General features: G+C 34.1%; 1 protein-coding gene across 1 annotated transcript in view; it reads left to right on the forward strand.

The window, feature by feature from the left end:
* CDC40 (cell division cycle 40) overlaps nt 1-25,845 on the forward strand; it is a 43,978-nt gene that overhangs the window by 14,976 nt on the left and 3,157 nt on the right. Inside the window, exons 4-13 of the mRNA XM_016217526.2 lie at nt 5,121-5,201; nt 6,890-7,029; nt 8,160-8,256; nt 9,575-9,714; nt 10,526-10,600; nt 12,601-12,646; nt 14,788-14,889; nt 15,944-16,059; nt 16,310-16,443; nt 24,491-24,567. Coding sequence (XP_016073012.1) covers nt 5,121-5,201; nt 6,890-7,029; nt 8,160-8,256; nt 9,575-9,714; nt 10,526-10,600; nt 12,601-12,646; nt 14,788-14,889; nt 15,944-16,059; nt 16,310-16,443; nt 24,491-24,567 — 1,008 coding nt within the window. The remainder of the gene's footprint in view (nt 1-5,120; nt 5,202-6,889; nt 7,030-8,159; nt 8,257-9,574; nt 9,715-10,525; nt 10,601-12,600; nt 12,647-14,787; nt 14,890-15,943; nt 16,060-16,309; nt 16,444-24,490; nt 24,568-25,845) is intronic.

The raw sequence follows: 25,845 nt of genomic DNA on the forward strand, positions 1-25,845 counted from the left end.
TTGCATGTGCATACACAGGGCTGTGAATCCTCTCCAAAAGATGATTTTTATAATGTCCTTGTTGAGAGTTCCACAGGCCATAGGTTCTGGCCACATGTATCAGATTTGTCCGTATTCAGTGGTGCCTTTCCTTTCTCTTCCTATTCCACACCTGCAGTTTGACAGACACACTGATCACCTTTACTTTAAAGAGCTTTGTAATAGGGGTGGGTGAGCAAAGTAAATGAGAATGTTTATGTCTCTTGTAGTTGTGATCTTCTTTATGAATTAATAACTTGTGCTGATGTTTCTTTCTCAGAAGAGTAATTGAAAAAGAAAACTCTGAATTTTTTTACAGTAGATTTAATAATCACATTTTATTTTTTTAATTGATTTTTTGAGAGAGAGAGAGAGAAACATCGATTTGTTTTTCCACTTATTTATACATTCATTGTTTGATTCTTGTATGCGCCCTGACCCACAATCGAACCCTTGGTGCATCAGGACGAGACTCCAACCAAATGAGCTACCTGGCTAGGGTTAATAATCACATTTTACATATCAGCAGTATTTTCTCTTTTAAAAAGAGTTTTCTTTGCAGTTAGAATTCCTTTTATTTCTTATGGAAGAATTTTGTTTTAAGTTCTAAACTTTTCTGTCCTATCTACCATTAACTTCCATAATTATAAGACAGGACCAAAAAAAGTTAAGAAGCAATATATGTTTCCAGTGATACTATTTAATAAGTTACTTTCCCTAAAAAGTAATATAAACAAATTTTAGACAGGAAAGAGGGAAGAAAAATACTTATAATCCCACTATACTAAAATATCTCCTCCTAGCATCGTGGTCTTTATCCCTCCAAGTCTTTTTTCATATACATATTTGTATTACAGAGCTATAATCTTTCTAAACTGAAAATTTTGCATCTCAGTTTTTTATTCAATATTTTATTATACGCATTTTCAGTGTTACTTCATAATCTCAAAGCTTATCAGTTTAAAAATTTATTTAATCCATTGATTGTATCATAATTTACATTATATTCTAATGTTAGAAAGTTACTTTTTTAAATATTTAGTGATGCAGACATATTCACTGTAAATTAGTTTAGAAGTTTAGTACAAAGTATCTTAATTATTTATCACAATATATTCTTAGGAACGAGTTGTAAAAAAAGATTTCCGTTTATTAGATCATATTGCAGCGTGGTGAGGTTATAATTGATTTAACCATATGCCAAGTCACAGTACCTCTTAAGTCACTTAGAAGACTTCAGTGACACTTCCAGTCCAATAAAATGGGTATAAATGCATTGTACCCATTCCTTATATGCAGCACACAAAAATCAACTCTATTGCATCGTGAATTTATTACATTTTAGCCTACAATAAAAGAGTTAAAGTCTTTGCTTATTTTCTTAGACTTTAAAAGGGCCTTAAGCAATAATTTAAATAGCTTAAGTCTCTTTTAAAACAAAACAGGGAAAAAAGTCCAATTAAGCTTATACTGATACTTTCTTCGTTAAATTATCCTATAGAAAAGAGTAACCATTTAAAATTATTCAATTGGCTTTAGACCTGGGTTCAGAAATAATCTTACTTTCTTTTTTTAATACCAGGTGTTTTTTGCCTCTCCCATTAGCAGTGAGTGGGCTAGGACACAGGTAGAACTATTTAGTGAGTTTAAGACAAAAACTGAATGTAGCTATCGTATATTAGGCAGCCTAATATAAGGGAGCGGCCAAACAAAGAAAACTGTCATTTGTCTCCCTTATGATATAATCTTAGAACTGAGAGCAGTTTGTTTGACCTTAATAAACTAAATCAATCTCAGGTTTAGCAGTCTTCTTTTTTGTTTTTGTTTTTACTTTCAAGTATTAAGCAAATATAGCTTCTATTGGTTTAAAAGTTATATAATTCTCTCATAGAAAGCTCTTGTCTAACTTCAGGTAGAGAAAATTTTCTCTTAGTCTTAAACATGGAATCTAAGGCTGTGAGAACTTTTTGTTCCCTCAAGGAGCAAGCCTTCTATCTTGTATTGGTTTATCTACGAGACATAAAAGAAATGGCACATGAATTTAGTTTTACCTAAGTCTTACATTTATCACTCTGTAACTCTGCTGGAGTATGGAACAACATTGATCCTACTTTTTTCCCATTTTTAAATAGTCTTAGCAATATTATAATCAAAGTGCATTATTTCTGGAAAATTTATATTGTACAGTACATTTAGTTTATCACAGAACCCATCTGTAGAGTCCTTATTGGTGAAGATCATCTCATCTGTTGTATCATCCCATTTACTTGCTTTATAATTTTGCTTCTGGCTTCCATTTATGGTATTTATCCTGACCTTGGAGTCTCAATGGTTTGTGTGGTTGTTTTGTCCTGTTTTTCTCCCTTTTTTCCTTGGGTTCCTGATCTGCTCCCTTGCTGGTCTTGGGGGGGTCTCAATGAGGGTTTCTTCCCTTTGTTCTATATTCACCAATAATTTTCTCTACACCAGTCTATGGAAATGGAGAATAGTATTTAAACACCTTTAGTTTCACCATCGTTATTAGTAACTTAGTTTTAACTTCAATATTAGAAATTCTTTATTAACCTTTTTAAATGATTTTTTTAAATATTCTACTGAATGAAGATATCATTTATATAAAAATTTTTTGTATCATTTAGATTTCAAGTTGGTTCCAGTTTTCACTGTTAAAAATGTGGTAATGTATATATTGAATTTGCAGTAAAATGCATTTTTAAATGTGATGGTGAATATCTTTGTGCATAAAACTTTTGAGTTTTCTCATTATTTTCTAAAGAGAGTTCTCAGAAGTAGGTCTAAGAATATAAGTGTTTTTAAAGCTTTTGTTACACATTGTCAAGTTGCTTTCCAAAAGAATACTTCCACCTTACATTGCCACCCACCATGCACAAAATTCCTATTGCTCCTGTCCAAGATCCTATGATTTTGTTGTTGTTTATTTGATAAACAAAATAGTATATCTCTTTGTTAAATTTTTATCCTTCGGGGCTGCTGGGAAGGTTGAAGGTTTTTCCATATATAGGCATACCTCATTTTATTGCGCTTTGCTTTATTGCACTTCACAGAAGTTGCATTTTTACTGATTAAAGACAGACTCGCTTTATTGCAGTGTTCCTTTATTGCAGTGCTCCTTTATTGGGGTGTCTGGAACTGAGCCTGCAGTATCTTTGAGATATGCCTGTATTTGTGAACATTCTTTTGTGAGTTGTTTATAGTCTCTTCTCATTTACCTATTTGGATATTAGTGTTAATAATCCTAAGAATAAATAATAAAGTTGATAGCCATTTTAAATAAGCCTACAAATGGAAGAAATAGACATTAACTCAGTTAAAAAGATAAAATGGAGAATAAGTTTCAGAAAGATAGATGAGAATATTTCAGAAATAAAATGCAAATATATTCATTTACTTGAGACATAGGATAGTGAAAAACTAATCGGACTGAAATTCTGTAGTGTTAGAGTAATATCTTGTTCTGTCACTAGCTGACTTCTTGTAGGACATACAGCTAAATATTTAACTTCTCTTATTTGTAAAGGAAAAATACTATTATCCCCTAATTGCCTGGGCTGGGAGGCAGTAGTGGTAATGGTGATAGTAGCAGGAAAGATTTTACCACAGAGAATGGAAAAGGGGGAGAGGATAAGTTAGTTTTCTCCGAAACGACTGTGACCGGATGAGTTGGGGATTGGTGCTTACACAGCTAACACAGGAAGGAACAGGGACCACCCTTCCCTCTCTACCTCCTACTTCATCCCTCCAAACACATAATGCAATACTGTTTATATAGACATAAATTTCCTCAAGACAGAATTACATTCTAGATGCATTTTTATGGTTGAGATGGGGGTTTTTTAACTTAGGGTATGTTGTTTAAAATTTTATATAGCATTATCTAGTCTCATTTTTAAAAATACATCATTTACAGAACACTATTCTATACTTCAAAGAGGTGAAAGATAAAATAACTCATGGGATTTGAACCTGTGATTTCACAGATTCTATTTTGAAGCTGCTTTTCTGCCATCAAGCTCTCCTCTGGCTAAGAACATATTTTAAATACTGAAAAAAACTATATGCAAATGAGCTGATAGCCAGGTGGTTGGTTCTGTAGTAAGCATATCATAAGGGCGAGTTGGGTGCTTACATCCTTAAGCCTGTTTGAAAAGTATGTTTGGTGACAAATCCTTTTCTGTTTCCCAAAAGACATTCCTTTTAATCTTTAGTTAGAAAATTTTAAATGTTAACTGTATTCACTAAGATGTGCCCTTAAAAAAAAATAGTACTATTATGTATTCCATGATTATTCACATGGTTTGTAAGCCATAGACTGATTAGCTATCTAGCTCTCTTTCGTGAATTTGCTAGATATTAAAACTGCTCTTACCAAACATTTATTATACCAGCACCCCTCACTTAAAAAAAACTGATTTAATATAGACTTTTTCCCCTTAAGTTTCTGTAAGCCGCTGAAGACCACATTTATATGTAGCCATATACTCTGTGTCTAGTTGAAGGAATGTATTCATATGCTAGTTGATATCCTTAATTACTTCTCTTACCAAGGAAATATAAATAATGATTTATGAAGTAGAAATATATTTAAAATTGGGAGGGCAGACTATCTTTACTGAGAATGGGATTTTCAAAATAATAGCTAGATTTTATGTAATTCTTCTTATCCTTTTTTAATTATTTAATAGTTTATATAACTTGATAAACTAAGCCATGTATTATCTGTTACCAAAAAGAAAAAGTTTCTAAGCTTCTGAATGTATGATGTTTGTGTATTTTTAAGCTCTTCCAAAATTTAGAACTACAGTTGGATATTTTGGCCAGAAAGGATCTTAATAATAATATAATGTCAGTGTGCTAGTTTCATCCCATAAGATACTTCTTATTCTGCTGCAGTCATTTGTGGTCCAGCTGAGATTTGGGTTAATTGTTCTGAATAGAAACAGCTCAGGAAAGGATTGGTCCTAAGTTAAGGAGAGTATTTTCAACATTCAGAGAAAATGTCAGGTGACTATATTTGTATAGAATTAAAATGAATTGTAAATGGCAAAAAATGGAGTCAGTAATTTGTACTTTTTTCCTTTCAGGTTATGCATTGGATCCTTCATTAGATAATCAAGTGACTACTAAATATATTGGTTCTGTAGAGGAAGCTGAAAAAAATCAAGGTAATTTATTTGATATTATATATACCTATAAATACCATCTGGCAGATTGACTTTAGACAGTAGGAATAAAACTGGTATTTTATTTAGCTCTTGGTTTTTTAAGTTGAGGCAATAGTGTTGCAGTTTAGAACTATTAAACAGTTTCAGAGCTTACTTTTGCCACTTACTGGATGTGCAACCTTGTAGGGAAGATAGTTGGACCTATTTTGAGGAGGTGTTATGAGTACTTGGCACATTGCCAACCTCGTAGAAATTATTCAGTAAATTGTAATTAATGTATAGCTGATTTTAGCAGTTTTTTTCTCAACACTAATGTCAAGCTGCGTTTAACACAGGAGGAAAAACTTCATTGTGCATGTCTCTGGAGATGTCTTTGAAGGGTTGCCTCGAATGCTGAGTTTTCAAATGTGTTTTGAAATACGTTTGTGCTCATGTTCATGTTGTGTTTGTTAGCATAAGGCAAAGTGTCATATTCTAAATGCTAATTTGAACAAAGCTCATCAGCCCATTGGAATCTTTTTCATAAGATGCTTATTAAAAACAGAATGTGCTGTTTGTACAAGGACACTTAGTAGCTACAGACCCTATGTGATCAAGCCATCCTTGGTGTATAAGATAGATTATTGTAAAATAGAATTTTAAAAAGCTTCTATTATAACACACAGCCTAAAGGAAACTGATTTCAATTAATATAGGTAAGCTTTTTTTTTTTTAAGTTGGACCTCTGCAAGCCACATATTTATGTAGTTAGATTCTCAGTTAACAGTTAAATTGTGATTATGACTCCCATGTACCATTTTTCCCCCAATTTAACAACTACACACAGTATGCCCCTTTCTACTGATCAGATCCAAATCCAGAAACATCCTCTTTCTTCTTTTCCCTCTTACTGCTAAGATTTATGATATTAAAGGTCAAGTTTGGATTGAGATCACTTAGAAGAAATACCAGATTCTTGTGTAACTTTGTCTAATTTATATTGTTGCATTGCAAGTAAACAAAGTTATTAATCACTTAATGTAATTTAATCAAATTAAGTTTTTAAGTGATAAGTTTAGGTTATTCTTGCTTTCAAAGGTAGCTTTATTACTAAATATTTAACAATATTAAATTGCTAATTTTCTTTCAAAAAGTGGTAAAATCCACTGATGTAGGTCTATGATTCATTAAAAGGATTGTGTACTATTATAGGATTACATAGCTGGCCTTTTTTTTTTCTTTTAAATATGTCTTTATTGATTTCAGAGAGAAGAAAGGAGAGGAGAGAGGGAGAGAGAGAGATAGTAACATCAATGATGAGAGTCATTGATCTGCTGCCTCCTACACGCCCCCGACTGGGGATCGAGCCCACGACTCGAGCATGTGCCCTGACTGGGAATCGAACCTCTGTCTCCTGGACCATAGGTTGATGCTCAGCTGCTGAGCCACACTGGCCAGGCTAGCTGGTCTTTTCTTTACACATATTAGAACTGGCAAAATATTACAGTGATAGAAAATTTCTTTGCCCAAAACATTGAATCCCTTTTCGTATAACATGACTTGGTATATCTGGCATATTCATACAGGTTTTATTTTTTGTTTTTTAATAGATTTTTGGTTACATGAACAATATAAAGTAAAATTACATATATGCTGCTGTTTCTTTAGAATAAAATCTATATTTGTGATGTCTGTTTTTTTAAATGTAGGTTTAACTGTGTTTGAAACTGGTCAGAAGAAAATAGAAAAGAGGAAAAAGTTCAAAGAAAATGATGCATCAAACATTGATGGTTTCTTGGGACCGTGGGCGAAATATGTGGATGAAAAAGATGTAGCCAAACCTTCAGAAGTAAGCTCTGATGTTTTTCACTGTCAGCTAGGTGCATGCTGTATCGCTATGAAGGATGCCTGTATTAGTAAACTTGAGGTTTCCTTAGAGAACCAAATGACTCATCAAAATGTCTCTGCCTTGAGAAAATACAGTAAAATTTCTTTAGACTATTTTTACTTACATTTTTTCTGACTTATTTTCTTCCATACTTTTTTATTATAATTCAGTATTGAACAATTTTTAATGAAAAGGGCCTTGATAATGCTATTAAGCTGCCATGGTAGCTGCTCTTCTAATACCAGATATTCAGGTAGTAACTAAAGAATCAACCTTTCTATGATTTTAGAATTGATGTGGGTTTTATTTATTTATTAATTTATTTATTTAAAATTTTTAACAAATATATATTGTGGGTTTTTTTAAATTCTACTATGAAGTAAAGCTATAGATCCCTACCCCATTTCTCCCCACCTCCTAATTTCACTGTCTCTATGAGCCAGTGCTGTTCTCGGTCTGAGTGATACAGCAGTGGACAAGATCAAGAAAACCCTATTCTCATGAAGTTTATATTCTAGCTATATCTCACATCCAATAACATATTATTATATTATATTGATATATCTCAGTAATCTACATATGCTGCTATTTATTTATTTTAGACATCATCTGTTGACTTCTTTGTTATTATAAATAAAGATTTTCTACGTCCCCATTTTTCGTTTCACTGCTTCTTCCATAAAAGTTGTGTCACAAATCTATTGACATTGTTTCTATTCTTATGACTGTGTAAAAGCTGTTTACTGAAGAACAACACTGTGTACTAAAATTCAGTTTCCTGCCTGGTACTAGATTTTCCAATCACATTGTCCTTTCACTTGCATAATTAGCATAATATGTTAAATTTATTTCTAGGTGTTCCAGCAGGATGGGTTTTGTATAAAATGAACTTAAAATTATTAACTAGCATCCATTATGTACTTAATATCATTTTGTAATCTGTTGAAAAGTTGAGATTATTTTCCTGGGAGACATATTTGAAGCTATTGATTCAGCAAAAGTGGACCTCATTATAAAGAATTTATAACATTCTTTGGTCATGATAGGACTCTAGAACATCTATTTTAAAGTTCATTCCTCACTTTCCTCAGGAAGAACAAAAAGAATTGGATGAAATCACAGCAAAGAGGCAGAAAAAAGGCAAACTGGAAGAAGAGAAACCTGGGGAGGAAAAGACAATCTTACATGGTAATTTTTTTTTTTTTAATGCTTCTTCATTTTTATGATAAACTTTCAGATATTTACTCTGTTCTTGGTTCATATAATATCCATTGCCCTTATTAATCAGCTGCTTCAGTTCATTATATTAAGAACTATGTGGGACAGTTTGCATCCCAGAAAAATTAAAACAAACACCGTTATGTTCTAACAGATGAAAGGAAATAGCATGATTAATAATAGCTGCAAATAATTTTTTTAGTGCTGATGAATTTTTAAAATGCTCAAGAAGAAATCCAAATGTTCCACATGTGCTTTCCTGAGATAAAGTTGACTCTTTTTGGTGTGTCAGTAATGCCCCAGTCATTTTAACCTTTTGTTTTTAACCCAAATCAAATATTCTCTAGGTCTACTCACAGTTACTAAATTATACTTTAAAAGAATTAAGTCTGTTTTCATGTGAACAGATTGAAGATTAAGACTGTCATGCTCATTTTGATTTGTGGGAGGAAATATATATGTACACCAGAATAAATTATAAATATTCTAGAAAGTACCTGGTTATATTTTGAAAAGTATGTAGTGGTTATCTGAACTGTAAAGAATAATTCAGTACTGATAGTATTGATTATTCTAATGTTACATCACATATCAATATTTAGGTTTGATGAAGCCGTATTTGGTTTCTCAAGCTCCAGTTTTTATCTGTAAGGAATCCATTTAGTACTGTGGTGCTACAGCTGTAATAACAATAACAGCCACCATTTATTTAGTACTTACTCTGTGCCAAGCACGCTACCAAATGCTTTATATAGACTGTCTTTTAATTCCTACAAGTGACTTGATTGTAAAATCTGTGTTGAAAGTAGAAAAGAGAATGGAAAAGGAACCTGGAAGGGCAGAAGAGAGGAAACCAGGGAGAAAGGATAGCTGAGATGTTTTTGTTTTATCTTCCTTCTTATCCTGTTTTGCTTCTGGTTCTTTGCCAGTGACTCATAAGGCCCAAGTATTATTTTTCCTCTCCTCGCTATAATCATACTGTAGTAAAGTCTTTTTCATATATCACTAAAATCTGTAATTGAGTAAAAGAAGTATAGATCCTACTTAGAGGTCTAATATTCTCTGGGTATTTAGGAATTCCAAAATACTACCTCTAACTATAAATAATAGCAAACAGATTTCAGGCAGCTAAATTTTAGCTAGTCTTGGCCTTACATCAGAGTGTTATTACCTAAACCTTAATGTGGAATAATATCTTTATAAATAAGTGGTTATCATTTTAAGGATATAGATTTCATGGCTATGGTTTGTATTTGCTCATTGCTTTTCCTTTGCCTTCTTGTTTCAGTTAAAGAAATGTATGACTATCAAGGCAGATCCTATCTTCACATACCTCAGGATGTTGGTGTTAATCTGCGGTCAGCCGTGCCACCTGAGAAGTGTTATCTTCCAAAAAAACAAATTCACGTGTGGTCCGGACACACAAAAGTAAGCAAACTGATTGTTTTTGTTTGTTGTAATGCATAATAGTGAAGTCTTTTTCATATATCAACATAAAGTTTCAGCTATTGATGTGGAACAATTCACTATTTCTTGTAAATGTAGGGAAGTCAAGATAGAGCAGGGAAGTCAAATTGAAGAAAAACCTAAGTTAGGCTGTGGAGGTGCCTACACGTTTCAGTCACAAGTGATGACTCAGTCTTCAAGGTCATCTGGATTGGCCACGGCACAAATTCTTAGTACCTTATGGTAGCCGTGGCCTTTGCCTCCTAGTTTCTGCCACAGTTTGCTTCCTCTTTGGCACCAAATCAGTGAGTGATGGGCTCGTAGTAGCACTAAAGCCTTACTTTTGCTTTAGCTCTTGAGGTTATCACCCTTCAAAGAAGATTAGATGTTCTCTGGTTTATAAACTGTGATAATATTTAAACTAATTAAGAGACAAGATACTTGACAACTTTTAATGTTGATAATCTTTGTCATCTGTGCTATTCCAAGTAGCAATTTACAGCTCTTAGCAAAGAGCAAAGGGACTGAGTGAAAGAAGGGAGAGGAGTGGGGGCATTAGCAACTTGATTGACTAAGAATTCCCTTGGGTGAGGAAGTCAATATTAAAGGTTAAAAAAACAAATCTTTAGAAGTGCTCTTGGAATGCTAATGAAGATTATTCTGGGGTATAATTTTTAGAATGAAGAAAAATAGTAAAAACTAGGTTGCTTAAAAATATACTGTCCTTTCCTTATGTTTAATTTTAGCTGATTTTGGAATGTGTCTGATTGATAACTATAATACCTCTTTATAGGGTGTCAGTGCCGTCAGATTGTTTCCTCTCTCTGGCCATTTATTGCTGTCTTGTTCCATGGACTGTAAAATTAAGGTGAGTTTTCAGTAACAGTAGAAGTGCTGCAAAGCTAATGCTTTGGTTAAATCTGTTTGGTTAATTATAGATAAATTTGGGTTTGTTAAGCAATTAGAGACTAATTATTTTCTGTTAGGCCTTGTGAATGCAGCAATTTATTAACTGCTACCAAACATGTTGATTCAGATTTGGCTCTATGGTCCAGTTCGCTGGGCTCTTTTATAAGCTTAGATAACTGATTAGAATTTAATCAATCACTTTGGCTTTAGACACATAAATGTTTAATCATTAACAATACATTTTTATAGAGGTTTTTGTATATGTAACTAAGTTCATTTGTTCTCAGATGAAGACACAAGATAGAAATCCTATTTCTAGAGAGTAAATAGTGCAATTCATCCCTTTTCTTATAAATGCTAGACACCAAGGAATACTCCTTAAATCTAATAGAATAGTTCTTATCTCTTTTGTGTCTTGTGTGTCTGGTGCATTATGATGATCAATAAATATCAACCCTATAGTTCTCTTGGGGCTTGGAAAGTTTTTGTGTCTTTTTATTTTTATTAATTGATTTGAGAGAGAGAGGGGCAGGGAGAGAGAGAGAAACATCGATTTGTTGTTCCACTCATTTATGCATTCATTGCTTTTTATATGTGTCCTGACCAGAGATCCAACGTATAACTTTGGCATATTGGGATGACACTCTACCAACTGAGTTATCTGGCCAGAGCCAAGGCATGGAAAGTTGAATCATTAAAATTTTATTCTTTGAAAATAATTTATGGATATTAACAATATCCATAAAGGCAGATTTATTTTTTAAGTTATTTTTTAATGGAAGCAACCATTTTGGCACTTGTCTATACATAGTAGCTTAAAATAGCAGTCCAACAGTTTGGAGTAAAAAACCCTTATCTCCTTTAACTTTTACTTCATAAAAACTATGTTAATTGAGATTAAGGTTTTCTCTTTGACCAATTAAAAAGGCACAGAATACCATTTATATCACTTCTATAAACATTCATTATGCACTTGTTATGTGCAAGAGGCTGAGAATAAAAAATTATTAAGGCATTGTCTCTGCCCGTAGGATGAACATTTCATTATGATTTTAGTGATCATTATGGAGTCAGACACAAAGTGTCCTGGTTTCAAAGAGGAAGCATACCTCAGTAGGAAGGAACTAGGTAAAGGAAGGCATAGGGCATAGACTATGTCTGAGAAGAGTGAATAGAATGAATCAGCATGGTGTGTACTGAAAACTAGTTTCATGGTTGCTGGAGCCTAAAATCTGACACAGAATGACTACTGTAGTCATAAGCAAAGGACCAGGTCCTGGAGGTCCCTGCCTGGTATGCTGTGGGCACTGAGACTGTATCCTCTTGGCTCCCAGTGGCCAGGAAGTGCTTTCTATTTTAGAGGATTAGCAACACTTTCAAGAATTGGATTTGATGCAGGCAGGAATAAAGTTACTTTTGAAGCTATTGTGTTAATTCACTTCAGATGTGATAAGAATTATGAGCCTGTTACATTTTATCATATTCATAATACAGCTTCTGTAATACTTGTTACTTCAGAAAAGTTGAAAAAACACCTTTCAATACCAAAATGTTATAGACATGACAGTTTTAATAACGTTTAATTCTTTTAAAGGTAGTTCATGGTATTACATAAGTAGAAACTTTTTTTTCATAGTAAATACAGAAAAGAACAAGAAGAAAACAAAAATCACCTGTACGAGCTCCAAGTTCTGGTGATATTTTGATATACCTTTCAGTATCTAATTTCAAAGTTTAGTTTTAAAATGTATGTGTGTGGGAGTGGGAGTCCATGAGTCCAAATAGTATAACACAGACTAGAAGCCCCAAACAGTATATTTAATGATGTATAATGCCTTTGGTTAAGTCCCCTGGACACACACAGAGCCAGCATATGGCTGTTGTTACTGACTGAAAGTTGTAATTTTATCAAAGTCTAGTATTAAATTTAATACTTATTTGTGTTGTTTTTTTCCCCAGCTATGGGAGGTTTATGGAGACAGGCGCTGCCTGCGAACATTTATTGGTAATACTTTTCTCCCTGACTATAAATCTGTTTGGAAAGGCTTTTTAATCTTTTTCTCATTATTTACCATAATTTTACTGCACTAATATGAATGAAAATCTTGACACACCTGAGCTGAGTCTTGAGGAAGGAATAAGTCCTCTCACATAGACAAAGAAAGGGAACCAGGAAGAACAAGCAGCAGAAGCAGAAGTGGTGTGAGAAAGCATGCTGCTTTGGGGGAACCACATATATTAGAGCTGTCAGGGTGTGGGGTAATATGGTGAGAAATGAGAATGAGAAAGGCAGCAGAAGATGGGGCAGAGTATGGAGGGCCATGTGAATCCTTAAAAAGAAGTTTAGACTCTATCCTGAGGGCTTTGGGAAGTCAGACATTAAACAGCTCTTGGAAGAAAGCAACATGATCAAGTTTGAAGTTTACAGAGATCACAATGGCGATATGGAGGATGCTTTGATGGAGCAGGCCTGGAGGCAAGGAAATGAATCACAAGGTTATTTCTTTAGTCTGGATTAGAGATGGTAAGAACCTGAACTAAAGCAGTAGAGACAGAGAGGAAAGAATTAATCAAGAGTTAAGATCTATGGGACTTAGTAACTGGATGTGAGTGATTAGAGTAAGGCAGGAATCTAGGGTGGCTCCCAGATGACACCAGGATGGATGCTGGTGTCGGTCACCAAGAGAGGGAGCAGAAGAGTATGCTGAGGCTTTAGACTTGTTGAAATTGAGCTGCCCTTGGGGTTTTGAGATTTTGAAAATGTCTAGTAAACAATTAGATAGCCAGAAGTTAAACTTTGAGTAGAGGTTGGGAATTGGTATCTAACGCATAAAAAAGGGTGAGATTGGGAGAACTCCTTGAAGCAAAGAAGAGGGCCAAAGGGAGGACAGCTTTGTGGCAGACTAGCCCTTTTGGTGGAGAATAGTTTATTGTCTTTGTCATGTTGTGTGAAGGCTAGTTACGTCTCCAAATTTAACTATTGCTTTAAACACTGTATGTGTGGATCTTAGTGGCTGTTTTTAGGTTGAAGTGGGAGTATGTTCTGCAGTGCTGTATGATTTTAGGGCCTCACTGCAGAAATAAATACTGCCCAAGATGCATAGCAGCCTAAAGAAAGATTCATAGGAAGGCTGTCGGCAGCATACAGGGGAACAGAATGTCTCCTGCAGGTGTAGTGGATTTGGTCCACATTTGTCTCCCCTGCACTGGCAGACAGTTTTTCAGTGGAAAACTGAAAATTTCCTACTTAGGAAGATGCTAGCAGCTCTTACTGGGACTCCTGCTATAGACAAGATACCTGATTGCCTAACTGCCGTGATGCATAGTGCCTCACGAGAGTGCGTTGGTGGTGGTGGTTCAGGGCTACTGTGTGTGGTTGGCAATTTGTGCCAAGCACATTTTGCACTAATGTATTTGGCAGTCTTGGTCATGGTGGGGTGGTAAAAAATAGGAAAGTTTCTGCTTTCATGTAGTCATGTTTTATTTGTCCCTGTTGATTGGTCTAGCAAGATTGATTTCCAAACAAAGTACCTTAAAATTAATTTATTGTCAAAATGCCATCTTAAAACAAAATAGAAGTTAATATTTGTTTTCAAAAAGGCTTAGTGTCAGATTCTGAAGTCATTTCTATGAAATTTGGTAATGGGATCCCACAAATATGCAATTATTAAATAAGGGTTACAATTTTCATGAACTTGAGGTTTAAGTCACACTGTTTTTTTTCCAGCTTAGTGAGTAATCTGAGAGTGAACCTCCAAAATGTCACCAATCATTTCTCTTTCATTGTCAATAATTGGCCTATTATGTTTCCTTTCTTAGCTGCTTAGTCATCAGTTGTATATATTACATGTTAAGAGGTTGCCATGACAGGCTTTAAAAAAGTGTTAGATCTTTTCTCTTGGTTCTTACCTAAATGTTATGCATCAAAATCACCTGTGGAGCTTTTTGAAGGGGGTTGGGGGGAACCACCTACATTCCCAAGCCCACATAAAACCTATTCTGAGTTTAAATCAAGGAATGAGGTTCCAGTGATTTTTTCAATCACAGATGGCTTGGAAAACAGTTTAATGTTGTTTTTCTTAAGGTGGTTATGTTTTAAATAAAGATACTTCACCTTCCCTACATTTCTGTTGTCTCTGCCTGTAGGTCACAGTAAAGCTGTTAGGGACATCTGCTTTAATACTGCAGGAACACAGTTCCTCAGTGCAGCTTATGACAGGTATCTTAAGCTCTGGGACACTGAGACAGGTAAGAGCTCACTTATACTAATAGATACTTATCTTATAAATTAGCATTTTTAAATGAAACGTGTGAGAGAGAGAGAGAGAGAGAGAGAGAGTGTGTGTGTGTGTGTGTGTGTGTGTGTGGTCTTCTGTGGCAAAATGGTACCTTCTCTAACTGCTAATTCTCCTATCATTGACTATCAGCCTATACCACACTTATTAGTAGAGTTGAAACGCAGCTATATAAGTAGCTCTTTCACTATGAAACTTTGTTTCCACCAAACACAATTAATAAAGCAAACATATTGATAGACGAGGACATTTGAAATCTTCCATAGACTTTTTGATTGATATTTTTGTTCCCCTGTATCACCTAGCACATGGCCTTGTACATAATAGAAGCACAGTAGATGGTTGATGAACAGAATTAAATTTAATTGCCCAAATTGATTAAAATGTAGGTCTAAACTTCCATGGTCCAGTTGGTTTTATGTTCACAGACATGAATTACATCAGTACAGTGTGGCTAGTATAAATGTATGTAATTAAAGAACTATCTTTCAATTTTGCTGAGGTTTAGGGGAAAAGATAATAGCTGATATTGAACACTGTGTTTACCAGGCATTATGCTAAGTGTTTATATTCAGTATCTCACTTAATCTTTAAAATATCCCTGTGAGATAAGCACTACTGTTATAGAGGAGAAAACGGAAGCTTACAGAGGTAACTTTTTCAGGACACAGCTAGTAAGTTGGCCAAATTGGATTCATACTAAGGTCTCTCTAATGCCAAAGCCGCACTTTTAACCTTTTCAGCAGTGGTCCTCAACTCTGGCTGCACGTCATAATCACCTGGAGACATTTCTCTATTTTGCAGTTGACAACGCAGATTTACTTTTGAAAAAAATATTTTTAATCATTAAAAATCCATGAAAAAGAACGATGTGGTTTACAATAAAGAGCAATCAGCTCCCTGTCCTCAGAATTTATCAAGCAAATAATCTCTAGATCTTAATCCCAGGGTTATCTTTAAGTGGTCAAATTTATTTTACCTATTTTAACTTGGGTCTTTGGTTTTAGGACAGTGTATATCAAGATTTACAAACCGAAAAGTACCCTATTGTGTCAAATTTAATCCTGATGAAGATAAGCAAAATCTCTTTGTGGCTGGAATGTCTGATAAAAAGATTGTGCAAGTAAGTATTTTCACATTTTTTATTAAGATTCCTGAGCTTTGTGTTACATCAGGGAATGGAATAAGGACTGTTAACTTATTTAATGTTTGCTATTTTATGGACTGCTGATGCTGTTCTTAGTAGAAAACAGTAAATTCATAAAATCATGATGTTGGGAATCTTTTTCTTTCTCCACTTTCCATAATTACGAAATTTGATTGTTTTCATAAATCTCCACTTCTTTCTTTACCTCCTCGTGTTTGCTATACAGTGGGACATTCGAAGTGGAGAGATTGTGCAGGAGTATGATCGGCATTTGGGAGCTGTCAACACCATTGTTTTTGTTGATGAAAACAGGAGATTTGTCAGTACATCTGATGATAAGAGCCTAAGAGTTTGGGAATGGTGAGTTTCTGTCAGTGTAAAATCTGATTATATAAAGCAGGCAATTTATAACTATTTAAGTATCGAGAATATGGAAATGAAAATTTAAACATGCTACTGTTCCCAGTCTGGATAATCTATCTAAGGGATACGTACTTTGAGTGATTTTTCTGGCCACGGGAAGTGTGTGCAGTGCAGCCTGACACCCTTTATTAGCTGTCCTACTTACCTTCGCACGGTGGCTGAGGAGCACTAGGGGCCACAGATATGTAGATGATGTAGGTTATGCTGGAGTTTGAGCATAAGGTCCTGGCCTAAGAAAATATTGAAAAATCTCTTAACTTTTTTAATGTCTACATTTTGACTATTTAATACTGAAAATTGCCCCATGTCATCTCCCTTGTGTCCTGCCACTTAGAGTCCATATGGTAGAAAACAAATGTTTTACCTGGAGAATGTAATCAGAATATATAGGATGGAACAAAAGTAGGTTTACAGGTTTTTGTATGGGAAATAATGCAATAATAAATAATAATATAAGCATAAACTCTGTGTTTCTCATACTCACTGTTGTAAACCTACACTTGCCCCACCCTGTATGGGTTAATTTTGCTTTGAGGGGGAGCTTTTCTAAAGTCAAGAAATGCTAAAAACTAATGTCACTATCATAGATCATGTTTTATAATTTATTTCCAAAGAAATGCATAATAATCTTGATAAAATGAATTTTTGTATGGAACCCAGCTTGTTTTTATAGCCAGTTATGAAGTAGAGCTAACCATGGTTATATACAGCTTTGTAAGGAGTATGTCTTCCCACCCCCAGAAGTTGTTCTGCTTTAAGAAGTAGGAAGCCTTGAACTACAGCCAGAAGTTTCCTTCTAAAATTTAGTCTCTTCAGGGAGCTGCGAAGGTCCCTAACCATTTCAGGGCAATTTGGGTAATTGAAAATTTAATGTAATTTAGCTGCAGTTTCTCCCACACTCACCACCAGTACACCCTTCCAAATTACCTCCAATAAAGGAAGAGTCGACTATTCTTTACATATAGTCTTAACATCATCCTTAGGGTCCATGATTTGAGACTATCTTATAACTAAGATCTGCCCTACTTCAGAAATGAGGTTACCTTCCAAGAATTGGACGTGAACACCAAGTTTTATATGAGTCACCTAAGACCATTTGCACAATATTCTGGAGAATAAACATCCATAAACTTGGTTTTTGTTAGTAGACTTTAACAGTTTAGCTATACTTACATTTTCAGATGCTTCTATCTTCAGATAATATTTCAGTTCCATTTTTAAAATGTGCAGTGATATAAAAGAAATTGGTAAATATTTAAATAGTGCACCAGTCACAAGGCCTTAAAGATACTGTGTCTCTTTTCTAAATTAGAGCATTGGTCAGCAAAATATTTTGATTAAGTTAAGAAGTGATGTTAACAGGCTTTTTTTTTCTTAAATACTCAGAGCTTAAATACTCCCAAGAGCCATAATATTATTTGATTATAAATGATGATATTCTTTAGATTTCAGTTGAATGCTCACTTGCTGTTGGAGCTTTCCTAACCAATCCTCACATGAGTTTGGTGCCTGTTCACTATCATCCCACTAGCTTTTTAGTGCTTCCCATAGCTTTTTAGTGCTTGCTTATTTGTTCCTTTCCCTCACAAGTTCTTAACCATGAGAAAAGACCTGTGTCTGCTCTCCATCTGTCCCCAGCAGCAGCACAATGCCTCGCACGTAGTATGTACTGAATATCTAAGGAAATCATTGTTTCCTAATTACTAATTTTTTTTTCCAGCTTCACTGAGGTATAATTGACAAATAAAATTATAATATATTTAAAGTATAACCTAATGATTTAATACACATTGTGAAAGGATTCCTATTAATTAATTAACATATCCATCACCTCCATATTTACCTTTTGTTGTTTGGTGAGAACACCTAGGTTCTACTCTAAGAAAATTTATATTATGCAATATAGTATTGACTATAGTCACCATGTTGTACATAAGATCCTCAGCCTTTAATTCATCTTACAACTAAAAGTTTGTACCTCTTTTAGTTTGTATCCTCAGCTTTCTTCCCTATCCTCTCAGCCTCTGGGAGCCACTATTCTACTCTCTGCTTCTATGAGCTTGACTTTTTTTTTTGTTAAAGAATGCACATATAAGTGATAGCATGCAGTATTTGTCTTTCTCTGTCCAGCTTATTTCAAATTAGTGTAATGCCCTCCAGGTTCATCTATGTTGTCACAAATGGCAGGATTTCCTTCTTTTTTAAGGTTCGATAATATTCTGTTGTATATATAAGTGCCACATTTTCTTTATCCGTTGACAGAGACTTAGGTTGTTTCCATACCTTGGCTATTGTGAATAATGCTGCATCGAACGTGGGACTACAAATTATCTCTTTGATGTAGTGATTTCACTTCCTTTGGATATATGCCCAGAAGGAGGGTTGATAGATCATATAGTAGTTCTATTTTTAATTTCTTGAGGTGCCTCCGTACTGTTTTTCATAGTGGCTGTGCCAGTTTACATTCCCACCAATGATGTACAAGGGTTCCTTTCTCTCCACATCCTCACCAACATTTGTTAACTCTTGTCTTTTAGATATTAGCCATCCTAACAAGTGTAAGATCATGTCTCATTGTGGTTTTGATATGCATTTTTCTGGTGTTTAGTGGTGTTGAGCACTTTTTCATGTACCTGTTGGATAGTTATATGTTTTCTGTGGGGAAGATGTCTGTTCAGGTCCTTTGCCCATTTTTTAATTGGGTTATTTGTTGTTGGGTTGTTGTTGTTTTTTGCTATTAGTTCTGTGAGTTCCTTGTATATTTTGGATATTGACCTCATAATCAAATATTGGTTTGCAAATATTTTCTCCCATTTCCTAGGTTGGCTTTTTATTCTGTTGGTGGTTTTCTTTGCTAAACAGAAGCTTTTTACTTTGAGGTAGTCCCACTTATTTATTTTTGCTTTTGTTGCCTGCTGTAGGTATCAAATCCAAAAAATCATTGCCAAGACCAATGTCAAGGAGCTTATCCCCTATGTTGTCTTCCAGGAGTTTTACAGTTTCAGGTCTTATGTTCAGGTCTTCAATCCATTTTGATCTGATGTAAGACGGGTTCAGTTTCATTCTTCTGCATGTAGATATCAGATTTTCCCAGTACCATTCATTGAAGAGACTGTCCTTTCCCCATTGTATGTTCTGGGCTCCTTTTTTGAAAATTAATTGACTACATACGCATGGGTTTGTTTCTGTAATCTCTGTTCTGTTCCATTTGATCTATGTGTGTCTTTTTATGCCAATACCATATTGTTTTGATTACTGTAGCTTTGTTACATAGTTTGAAATCAGGAAGCATAATATCTCCAGCTTTGTTGTTCTTTTTCAGGATTGCTTTAGAGTCTTTTGTGGTTTCATACAAATTTAAGGATTGTTCTATTTCTCTAAAAAGTGTCATTGGAATTTTGATAGGTATTGCATTGAATCTGTAAATCACTTTGGGTAGTATGGAGATTTTAACAATATTCTTTTGATTCATGAGCATGGAATGTCTTACTATTTATTTATGTCTTCTTCAATTTATTTCATCAGTGTTTTATAGTTTTCAGTGTACAGATTTTTTACCACCTTGGTTAAATTTATTCCTAGGTATTTTATTGCTTTTTATGCTATTTGGAATGGGATATTTTTTTAGTTTTTCTTTCCAGTAGTTCATTGGTAGTGTATAGAAATGCAGGTAATTTTTGTATATTGGTTTTGTATCCTGCAGTTTTACTGAATTCATTTATTAGTCCTAACAGTTTTATTGGTGGAGTCTTTAGGGTTTTCTATATATAAGATGTCATCTGCAAACAGAGACAATGTTTTATCTTCCTTTTTTATTTAGATGCCTTTTATTTCTTGTTCTTGCCTTACTGCTCTGGCTTGGACTGCCAACACTATGTTGCATAAAAAAGTGGTAAGAGTGGACAACCTTGTCTTTTTTCCTGATCTTAGAGGAAAAGCTTTCAGCTTTTCACTGTTGAGTATGTTAGCTGTAGCCTTGTTACATATGGATGGGTATGTTCCCTCTATACCCAGTTTGTTGAAGACTTTTTATCATGAAAGGAGGTTGAATTTTGTCAGTTTTTTTTTCTTTCTCCATCTATTGAGATGATCGTATCATTTTTATCCTTCATTTTGTTATAGTGGTGTATCACATATTGATTTGCATATATTCAAAACTATCATTGCACCCCAGGGAAAAATCCCACGTGGTCATGATGTGTAATATTTTTAATGTGCTGTTGAGTTTGGTTTGCTAATATTTTGTTGAGTATTTTTGTATCTGTGTTCATCAGGGATATTGACCTGTAATATTGACCTCTTAAAATGAATTCGGAAATATTTCCTCTTCTATTTTTTGGAAGAGTTTGAGAAGGATTGATACTAATTGTTCTTTAAATGTTTGGTATAGTTCACTTATGAAGCCATCTGTTCCTGTAATTTTCTGTTGTTGAAAGTTTTTTGATTACTTCATCTCTCCTTAGTTATTATTGATCTGTTCAGATTTTGTTTCTTCACAATTCAATCTTGGTAGGTTGTATGTTTCTAGGAATTTATCTTTTTCTTCTAGGTTATCTAATTTGTTGACATACAATTCTTCTTAGTATTCTTGCAACCCTTAGTGTTTCTATATTAGTTGTAGTGTCTCATTTCTAATTTTTTTATCTTTTGTTTTTTTTCTTAGTCTAGCTAAATTTTTGTCAATTTTAATTTTTTTAAAACTTAGTTTTATTGACCTTTTTTATTATCTTTTTAGTCTGTTTCATTTATTTGCTCTTTAATCTTTGCTATTTCTTTCATTCTGCTAACTTTGGGCCTAGTTTGTTCTTTCTTTAAAAAAGTTTGAGATCTTCTTTCTTAATGTGTTTATCACTTTAAACTTGCCTCTTTGAATTGTTTCTGCTGCATCCCGTATTTTTGGCATGTTTTGTTTCTATTTTTAGTTGTCTCAGGACTTTTTTATTTCCATTTTGATTTTTTCTTTGGCCCCTTTTTGGTTAAGTAGCATGTTATTTGTAATTTTCTAGTTTTCTTCTCATTTCTAGTTTCATATCATTGTGCTCAGAAAAGATGCTCGATGTCATTTCAGACTTTTAAATTTTATTAAGACTTGTTTTGTGACCTAATATATGATCTATCCTGTCCTGGAGAATGTTTCTTGTGCACTTGAGAATAATGGGTCTTCAGCTGTTGTTGGGTGGAATGTTTTGTATACGTCAGTTAGTTCCATCTGGTCTAACATGTTTAAGGTCGATGCTTTCTTATTGTTTTCTGTTAGAATGATCTATCCATTGTTGAAAGTGGGGTATTAAAGTCCCCTACTATTATTGTATTACTATTTATTTCTCCTTTCAAATCTCTTAATATTTGCTTTATACAGTTAGGTGCTCTAATGTGGGGTGCATAAATATTTTACAACTGTTACATCTTTTTGATGAATTGACCCCATTATATTATATAATGACCTTCTTTATCTCTTATTACAGTTTTTGGCTTAAAGTCTATTTTGTCTAATGTAAGTATAGCTATCCCTGTTTTCTTTTGGTTTCCATTTGCATGGAATATCATTATCCCTTCACTTTCAATCAATGTGTGTCCTTAAAACTGAAATGAGTCTCTTATAGATAGCATATAATTGGTTCTTGGTTTTTTTTTGTTTGTTTGTATGTTTGTTTGTTTTTTAATCCATTCATCCACTCTGTGTCTTTTGGAGAATTTAGTCCATTTACATTTAAAGTAATTAATTATTCATAGATAGGGACTTACTGTTGCCATTTTGTTCATTGTTTTCTGGTTGTTTTATAGTTTCTTTGTTTCTTCTTCTCTTCCTTTTTCACTTGATGCTTTACTCCAGTGGTATGCTTTGATTCCTTTCTCTTTATCTTTTATGTATTTATTATAGATTTTTGCTTTGTGGATATGCTGAGGCTTGCATAAACATCCAGAACTTGAGTTCTTAATTATGTATATGTATAGTTAGATGAAGGGTCTGGTGGGGAGAAAGGATAACTTTTATCTAAATCGAATAGTCCAAAAGCAATAAATGTGAGGATCAGTCTTTCTATAAAGACAAGTAGGGAACAAACTACCTCAGGATCCCTCGAACTGTCTTCACCACATAGAGCCATACCCAAAATCAATTAGTAGTAATACTGGAGGTACGCTTGGGAGAGAAAGGGAGGCCCTAACCCCCTCAGGTGAGAACTGACTCCAACAGTAGGAAAGTTATCACTGGAGCCTTTAGACAAGTAATATTTGTTAAACTTTTACACCCTGTATTTGCTTAGAGTAGCACAATGATAAAGGAAAACAAATCAAAGGAGACTTGGTTTTCTTAAGCAATACTGTACAGTTTTAAAGGAGAGTAAGAAATTACCATTAGATATTGAGCAGCCTGTGGTATTCTGATCGGCTAAATTCATAAGATATCATAGGCATGTTTTCACCCATGTTAAAATATTTTTAGAAGAAAATTCAGCAGAGGTTGATACTATTGTTTATCTTTTAACTTTAAATTTTTATAGATTTTTGTAAGGGTTTTTTCAATAATTTCATTTCCGCACTGAAGATTGCTTGTAAGATATATGTTACTAGTTTATTATAATGAATTACAGTTTCCAATTAGAAAATAGTGTTGTGTTTATTAAATATAACTATGCCTGGCAGACATTTTTTACCAGCAATAATGAAGTTTACTGGGTGTTCAGATTAATTTCTTGTTCTAGAGCTCATTGTACCAGGAGTCTTTGAAATAAGGGATCTGTTTAAATTTTGTTTACTTTTAGTAAAACAATTGATATGAACCTGGACTATGGCTAATTTAATTTAGAAAATGCACTTATGTTTTAATCCAAGTTATTAAATTATTAGCCACTACTAATAAACACGAGGAGGGAAAAACAGTTGGACCTTTTTCAAATTGAGGCTGTTTTCAATACATTTGGGTCATTCTGAATGTCAGTTTCACTGGTTCCTTGGAGATTTGATAAATGACGCTGCTCCCCAGGTTATACCTTAAAATGTTTTCCTTTAACCAAGACCATGGTGGAATTTTTTTTTAATCATTTGCTGCTGCTTCTGGTTAGATAGATAAGTGGATAGAGTAAATCTTTACTTAAAGGCAAATTACTGTTGTTGTTGTTGTTGTTGTTATTTTCTATTTAATCAGTCTTGGAACATGGACCATATAGTTTGAAATAGAAACTACTGCTTTATATTCTGAGATAACATGAAATTACATTTCCCACACATTACTCTGTAAAAAGCATTGTCATGAAAAGCAACAAGACCAAAGTCCTTCAGAATTACTAAAGAATTTTTTATCATGGAGAATATTAAAAATGAAAAGGCACTTTGAACTTTTGATGATTCTAAATTTAGGTAACTAGATTTTGGGGTTTTTTGTTTTGTTTTATCCTTTGTATCATTCACAGGAGAATTTTTTAATGCTATTTCTCCTATACCATACACATTTGTAATATTTTACATGTAAACTGAAGGTGTCCAAGTATAAGCACTTAATCTTTCTTACTCATCATGAAACATCATTTCTGGAGGGGCTCAACCTGCTTGCAGATCCCTGTACAGCTTTGCTTACCCTCCACTTGCATTGCTGAAGGCTTTTTAGCACTCTCACCTGCGTGCAGAGTCAAGTTAAGGTTGACTGGCAGGTGAAATAAGAGTGTTTCCCTATAGGTTTGCCTCAGACATCTGCCTACCATGATACATTTTTAGATGAGCTTATTATTAAAGAAGTTTTAGTAACAGATTTTTTCAACATAAAATAGAGGCCAAAGTTCAGATCAAATAGAGTTTAAAGACTAAATCACTGACACTGTTGTAATTATCACATAAAGTCATTTTGTGATTTTTCTTCCCCCAAGAAGTTTCATGAAAGATTTATTAAATATATTATTTCAAGAGTATCTCTTTTGGTTCAGAGATAATTCTTCTAAAGGTACTTTTTAAAAATTACTTATTCTGATATGCTATTTTGAATATTTAGGGATATTCCTGTGGATTTCAAGTATATAGCAGAACCCAGTATGCACTCAATGCCTGCCGTGACTTTGTCTCCAAATGGTGAGTTATAGATAGAATGTGTTTTTAAATGAGCTTCTAAGAAATCACATGGTGTTATTTCTGTTCAAAAGAGCCTTGGTCATTCCCTCTGAGAGGGACCCTGTCACAGTGCCATGCTGTATAAGGAAATCTTTGCATTATTAGAAATAATCATTAGTTTTCATATGTGAGTCACCTCACAGTGTCTCTTGTTTTTTAAAAGAATAAAAATAAACAAAACAATGACTTGCAGCTAACATTGACTGAGCATCTAAGTATTTCCATCTGAGGATCAGGTTTTTTAAAATTATTCTCCTTCCAACAGAATCGGGTTCCACAACTCATTTAGTGACTTCTTGTGAGTTCTTTTTCTTTCAGGGAATAGAAAATTTCGGTCTGTTTCCCATAATGAGAACATCTTAGCAATTCACTATAAAATATTTTCTGAGGCAAAATAAAAAAGATAAATCTACTTAATACTGTTTTCTGTTCAGTAATGCATTGCCTGTTAAGTGCAAGGTAATTTGTACTGCAGATGTCCTGACAGTACACTGATATAGTTATAGCTCTGCATGAGGATATTCAGGTGGAGGAACTGATGTTTGGGCAACATTGTCATCAAAGCCACCTAAGTTAACTCAGAGTTACTGTGAGTGTAGAACAAGGAAGAGACCGTAAGCGATAGCTTGCTCCTGTGTCGGGGCATCTGCCCCAGGCAAACCGGTAATCATTTGTGTCAAATGCCCCATGATTTTTATGAGAAGAGCAACCTAACTGGGTCCTATTTTAATAATCGCCATATTGTATACTTTGTCACATTTGTCACTGCATATACGTTTCAAGGAGTGCATTTTTAAAGTATCCATTATAAATATTGTGTCCATCTTGTACAAGGCCCGCTCAGACTGTGAGCATTGTTAGGATCATCCCTCAGTTAATAATGGCCACGAGTCTATAGGACGCAAAACGACACTGCAGCTTAGGCTCCAGGGACTTTGGGAAATCCTGGCTAGACGAAAGCAATGTGGCCTTTCAACAACAGTGCCTAAAATTTTTCTGATCATATCTTTTTTTTGGTATAGTTTTATTTAATAATCCTACGTTTTCTCACCTAAAGTTGATCTTTCCTTTTTTAATAATGGACATAGAGAAATCTTCTCCCCATGGTTCTGTTGTCTGTATTTAATACAGATTAATTTCATTTCATAAAATTTTTAAACAAAAAACGTTTTTATATGAAGAATGCTCAATGACATAGGATTGTATGAGCAAAATCCATTACTTTATATACCTCTTGCC

The sequence above is a fragment of the Miniopterus natalensis genome, chromosome 5 (genome assembly GCF_054644295.1).
Source record: "Miniopterus natalensis isolate mMinNat1 chromosome 5, mMinNat1.hap1, whole genome shotgun sequence".
NCBI lineage: Eukaryota > Metazoa > Chordata > Mammalia > Chiroptera > Miniopteridae > Miniopterus > Miniopterus natalensis.